Source organism: Calliphora vicina, chromosome 1 (assembly GCF_958450345.1).
Source record: "Calliphora vicina chromosome 1, idCalVici1.1, whole genome shotgun sequence".
Classification (NCBI taxonomy): Eukaryota; Metazoa; Arthropoda; class Insecta; order Diptera; family Calliphoridae; genus Calliphora; species Calliphora vicina.
Genome location: NC_088780.1, coordinates 104,375,248 through 104,381,915, shown reverse-complemented (window position 1 = coordinate 104,381,915; position 6,668 = coordinate 104,375,248). Strand labels below are relative to the sequence as shown.

The following is a 6,668-nucleotide window of genomic DNA, read 5'->3' as shown; positions in this document are numbered from 1 at the left end:
AACCTTGGCTAACATAAATCTTCTACGTAGCTGTTGCCAAAAGTTCTACATCCATTTTATTCAATTGTCTTCATAATAATCCTCGTAGTAAAACTGTATTTTATTTAACAAAGTTTATTTAGAATTTTGACAGCAAACTTTAGAGTCAGGGCATTATTCCATCTGGAACCTCTGACTATAAGGCCGCGACCTTTAGCTTCGGTGCTTCACCCCCAATAGAATTCCCCACTAGGGATAAGTGGGTTGGATCCGATCAACTGTTTGATGGGTGCGCAGTTTTAAATGACGGTTCCAAAATGGATTCTGGTACAGGGGCCGGGGTTTATTTGGTCGACCAAGACATCAAGCGCTCATATAGACTCTCTAACGAGTGTAGCGTCTTCCAGGCAGAGATCTTCGCGATCTGGAAAGCCACAGAGTTGATAGGGACACACATCAATAGGGGGGCTGTAGTGACGATATACGTAGACAGTCAGGCGGCACTGAAGGCCTTGGAATGTCATTTAGTACACTCCAACCTAGTAGAGGACTGTAGGAGAGCTCTGGAGGAGCTATTGGTACACTACTCAGTGATATTGTGATATACAGGGTAATGAGGTAGCAGATGAACTTGCTAGACATGGTTCTGATCTGGATCATGACACTAGGGAACGGGCTGTTAGACCACCCATTTGTCACTACTACAGGGTAATCTACGAAAGATTCCGGGACTATACGAATCAATCCTGGTGCAGTAGAACAGATTGCAAAGTGTCCAGGGCCTTATGGCCAAGACTGAATGCGAACGCGACTGGAACACTGATAGAGTTGGATAGGTATAATCTCAGGATTCTAGTAGGAGTGATAACCGGTCATTGCTCAATTGGAGCCTTTAAGGGTAAATGGGATAATGGCACACAGGACTTCTGTAGAGTATGTGGGGATGCAGAGGAGCTAGAGACAGTAGAGCACATTATGTGCAACTGCCCTATGCTACAGGGTCACAGACTTAGATGGCTAGGAAATAGATTTCTGGACGAACTTGGTAGTGTTGCTGGCTGCAAACTAAGCATCATACTGGGTTTCATTAAGGGAATAGGGTGGCTATTTAAGGGACGTTCTACGGCAAGTCCAAATCCGTAAAAAGACTTATCTTTCTTTCTTTCTTCTTCTTTTTAACAGACGGAATTTTGGACTTTTTTCTTACACTAAGGCTATCATCTTTGTTTATCTCTATTGAAGGGAATCACAATGGACCTCAAGGTATCCGAGTGGAAGTACACACAATGTACACCCCTTCCTAACCTAACCTAACCTAACCTAGAGTATTTTTAATTGTTTATCTTAAAAATAAACCACAAACATCTAACTCATCTTATGTTTACAACCACCATCAAAAAAGATGGGGGGTATATTTTGTTTGTCATTCCCTTTGTAACATATCAAACAAATTTGTCGCAGACCCACTTAGTGGGTACTTATAAGATTCTAAAACGATCATACATGATAGGGCCCAAGCTGGCTCAAATTTCCCACAAATACTCTCAGTTGATAAGGTTTGTTTGGTATTGAAAATGGGCAATATCGGTACATGATTCCACCTAGCTCCCATACAAATGTCCCCCCGGAATACTGTTTGAGCAGTCATAAATATGTGGATTATGCGGAAATCCTAATAAAATGTTGCACAAATTAGTTCTAAGCTCTCTGAAATAATATTGTAAAGTCTGGGGAAAATCGGCTCAACGTGGATTTTTGGCGATTTTTTTTAATAAATGTAAGACCTGAGGTTTGCTAATTAAGCGTAAATAGTTTTATATACAACTTTGGTTTCTTTGGTGACCCCACTGAAAAATTTCGGCAAAAATTTTTGTAGAATATTTTAATCCTTAAATGTCCTTTATGAAAGGATTTTTTTTGGTTTTCTCGAAAAAGGGTAAAATTGAACCTTAAAGAGAGGAGTTAGAGTTATAAATCTGACAATAAGAATTCTCTCAGACATTAACTTATATAATTTTTTTCAGTTAGTATAATGCTCCCTTCTATCAAAAAAACTAAAACTTTGACCCACTGCACTGTGGTCAATTCCGACCAAAAATCCATAACTTCTTTATTTCTTTATACAATTTTTTGAAATTTGGTATTTGTATTAAGAATAACATAAACAACCGATCGATAAATATTTCAAAGATGTTCAAGTACAGGGTTTGGTCAAAAAAGCATGGACGTTCTAAAAGTATCAAAAAATTGCATGTAAGCGGCTGAAATTTATTCCAAAAATAAAGAATAAAATATGTGATCGAAAAAAAATCGGTCATTCAAATTTCGGATTACATATACAGGGTTTGTCCACGTTTTAAAAGCATCGAACAAATTAGGTTATTCATGTAAATGCCTGAAAATTAGTCCAAAAATGAAGAATAGCATAAGTGATTGAAAAAAATGGTAGTACAAATTTTGGAATACATATACAGGGTTTGGCCAAACAAACGTGGACGTTTTGAAATTATCGAAAAAGTTAGGTTATTCATGTAAAATTTTAAATTTGGTGTACATTTAAGAAAAACACACTTGATCCATCACAAAGAATATTATAAATTGCATATAGGAGTTGGCCAAATAAACATTGACGTTATAAAAGTATCGAAAAAAGTATGTCATTTTTGTAAATGACTTCAATTAGGTTTATAATTAAAAATATCATAAATGATCCATTGAAAAAATATTTAAAAACTAATTTTATTAGATGTCAGAGATTAGTTTTTTTTTAAATCTTTTAATTAAAATCTGATATTAGTAAAATATAAAAATGCAAATTTTTCTTTGTATAAAATATTGACCATTTCTCTAATCCTTGCTTAAATCCAAACACTTTTGCACATCCAACAAAACACTATAGTTTTTCATTTTCTCAGTTGGATTGATATGTCTGTTTAAGTATAAATATGAATATTATAACATATTTATTGGTTAGAGGAAATAGTTATTTCCTGTGCTTTAGATTTAGTATTCAGATTTAAATCCATAAACTTGTCTAATAAGTAACAATTTTTGTGAGAATGTTTTATTGCATAAGTTCTATAAAAAAAAGCTAGTTTTCTCAATATAGAAACTGATTTTATGTATGCAAATGCTAAATATGTAAATATTTAGGTTTTTATTATGTTATTTGGACATAAAGACTTTACTTTTGCTCTTGTTATATGTAATATTCTTTGTATCGTAGAGAAACCACAACTGAAATAACTGTTAGTAAAAACAGCAAAAATTTATATTTGAAAAAAGAATGCAGCAATATTTTTTCCCTTCTTGTATCTTGTAACTAACTACTCATTGTGTTGATGAATTTTTTCCACATGACGGTTTAGATGGCTTTCATTTTGTAACGTTTTGTTATTTTCATTTACAATTCTAAACATATGTTGATATTTACAGTGGTTAACAAAACAAATGGAAATTTTTTAAAACAAATTTCAATACTTTTCAGGTTATGTAATGCTAAGTTAGCAATGTACTTACATAAAGTTTGTTCAATCTAAAGTTCATCAAGTTCTTATTAAGAAATTATTTCTTTTTATATAATATATGCATTTTTGGAATAGAATTAACAGGTAATCCATTTTTAAAATTACTAAATTCCTAAAGCCTGCACCAAAATTGTTTCCAATACGAATAAGGATAAATGTGCCATGGGATTGTCATGATTAACCTTCGCTTTACCAAAGGTTTCTTTATGTACATGGTTTACCAATACTGCACTTCTGTAGTACTGCACTTCTATAAATATGAACGAAATTTAAAAAAAATCGAAAAAGAGTTATAAATAGTTTAAAATGTTTCTATTAAATTCTATAGAACTCTAACATTTTTTCAGTTTTAGTTATTTTATTTATTGTATCTTCACAAAATAATGTGAACTATCAATAATTTGTTCAAATCTTAAATCTAAATATTATTTTTATTTACGTCCCACCACTGTTGGACGAAAAATTATGTTTAATTTATAGATCCTATCATTAGCGCAGGTCTGTTGGATTCCTTCTTCTTAGTCGGATGTAGCCATTACTTCTCATTAATGTTCGTGCAAGTGGGTTTGGGTGAACTTCTAACTTTTTCAAATATGACTCCGCTTGTTTTTTTATTTAACCTAGGTCCTTATGAATGTTAATATTTCTCACATACCAATGCGCTGCTGTTATCATTCGTAATATTTTATTTTGGAATCTTTGAATTTTTTCAATATTAGAAGCTGAGGCCGTGCCCCATAATTGAATTCCATAGCACCATCTTAAAGAAATGAAGTCTTTTTCATTGCGAATTTCATTTATTACAATTTTTCAGTTCTCTACATTTAAAATTAAGGAGTGATAGGGATTGCTTGAATTTGCTCATATTATGATTTGGATGACGACTTCAAATCGGATATTTGTTTATGGAAACGATGTTAGAGGAAGCTGTTTTTGTGGACATTGATTTCCTAATTTTAGCAGAATATATTTTGTTGTACATAAAGTACACATTCCAAATTGCGAACATAATCCAGTGCATGAATAGAGTCGATAAATACCTTCGCCTTCCCCTGCACGAGGTCGAGAAGCTCTTAATAAGAATTTAAAGCTGTTGCTCATATAACAGAAATTGCATTCCGCTCGGATATAGATGATATAAATTGTAAGGAGATCAGACGGAGTGAAGAATTTATTATAAGAATTCCTGGCACTGGAAAGCTTCTTTCGATATTTGAAAATTTAAAATGTGAACGCTAAGAGGAAAGATCAAAAAGGCAATTAAACAATTAATAATAAAGGATTAATATATATATCAAAGATCTACAACACCATCATAATATAAATCAGTGAGAAAATGCATCCATAAATTATTTTACTTTAAACTGCCACTTACTTACATCATCTGTGATCAATCAATTTCCTCATATATTTCGTCTTGATTCTATTTAATACCATTTTAGTTTAAATGATATTCTTGCCTGTTGTATCCTTTGTCAGAGTAATACGTAAGTTATTAGTTAAAATGTTCTAGGGCTGCTGTGTTAGGAACGCGTAAGCCCTAACATCTTTAAAACCAATATTCCCCTTAACCTTTCAATCTAAGACATGCCTGCTGTAATGATTCAATGCTTTACGTGCAAGACCAGAATTGAGTCTCTCTTCAAAAACCACTTCCATTAGACATTTGTAACATCCTCGCTAGAACGACATAATTCCTTCTACGATGTCCACCTTAGTTTGTGGCGAACCCGATTTATAGCGTTTGTTGTTGTAGCAGCAGTGTTTGCTGAGTTGACAGCCCTTGGCCGAGTGAACTCGGGTCATTCCGGTGCGTTTGTTGTTCTGTATGCTGAATCTTCGGCACGGTAGAGAGGCCCGATCGTCACTCTTTAGCTTCCTTTTTCTGCGTTATGGTGATATGACGAGCTCCCAAAACGTTGATGTTTACTAGGTTCACACACAATCCGAAAGATCCAAAATCAATATCCAATTCACACCATATCAATAATTGTTTGCTCTAAATACCTATAACTTTTAGAATAACTTGAATGTTCTGGATAATTGTATTCCACGATTCACTGCTAACCGAAGGAGTTGACTTGATGGTGTTATTAAAAATAATCAATGTTGTTCGGTGCGATAGCGACGAATAGTAACGGTCCACCCACAGTTGCCCAAATACTTGTCTTGGGAAACATTTGTTGTGTTAAAACATAGAGACTTATTGGGAGATTCGTGGTAGAAGAAACATGGTTTATTTCATATTATTCACAGATTCTTTGCTGTCGTTTTAATTGCGGATAGTCGAAGAAACATTACTCCATAATTCACATCCAAACAAAGAATTTGACTTGAAAATTTTTACTTTTCAGTCTCTCAAATTTTTGCCTCGCCTTCTAAATCCGATTTTGGATAAGTGATTAGATCCAAAATACTTGAACTACTTTATTTGTCAAAAAAAATCCACTGGAGTAAATGAAGTAGGATTGTCTTATAAGTTGAATATGTGGGGAAAATCAAGGGAACCCTGGCCACATGCTAGGTATAAATTTGGGAAGGATCGGCCTTTGCGGGGCCAGTGGCTATTGTTGATTCATCTCGACATCAGTTGTGCCAAAACTACTCCAGTTTTCTTAGAGTCGGCTATGGGCGACCTCCAAGAACGACATTCATACGTTAAGAGTTAAGAGCTGCCTTATATCCAATGGATCCTGCACATACACAGAGAAATCAAATTCGTGATAGCAACCGAATTTGTTGTCAATCGAATGATTAGGTTGCACACATAGAATTTTTCAGTTCTAACAACAGAAAGTCAACTTTAGTTGCCCCTTCCAAAATATTGTAGCCACAACTGTAAAATTCGGTCACTAAGACAGAATCATTCGATCTGTGTACCTTTTTATGTTCTCCTCATATACACGAAGGTCCTTCCTGACTGACAGTGAGGTTCCACCTGTGTAATGCTGAAGCTAGGAGGATTCCTAGATTCCAGTAAAGCAACGCACATGAAGTTATGTTCCTTTACTGCAAGAACATTCGTGAATAAAATGTTCCGAGGGCATGTAACCTGTGACAATCCTTAAGACAGCATTGAATATTTCTCTACTAAATATCGCTCATCAAATATGAATACACTTCAACAGCATAATTGACCACTGATCGACCAATTGTCTTGTA

General features: G+C 34.3%; 1 protein-coding gene across 1 annotated transcript; it reads left to right on the top strand.

Moving 5' to 3' along the window:
• The first annotated feature begins 296 nt into the window (after positions 1-296).
• LOC135951979 (uncharacterized) lies at positions 297-1,122 on the top strand. Its single transcript, XM_065501746.1, has 2 exons — positions 297-521; positions 589-1,122. The coding sequence occupies exons 1-2, from the start codon at positions 297-299 to the stop codon at positions 1,120-1,122; spliced, it is 759 nt and encodes a 252-aa protein (XP_065357818.1).
• The last annotated feature ends 5,546 nt before the right edge of the window (positions 1,123-6,668 follow it).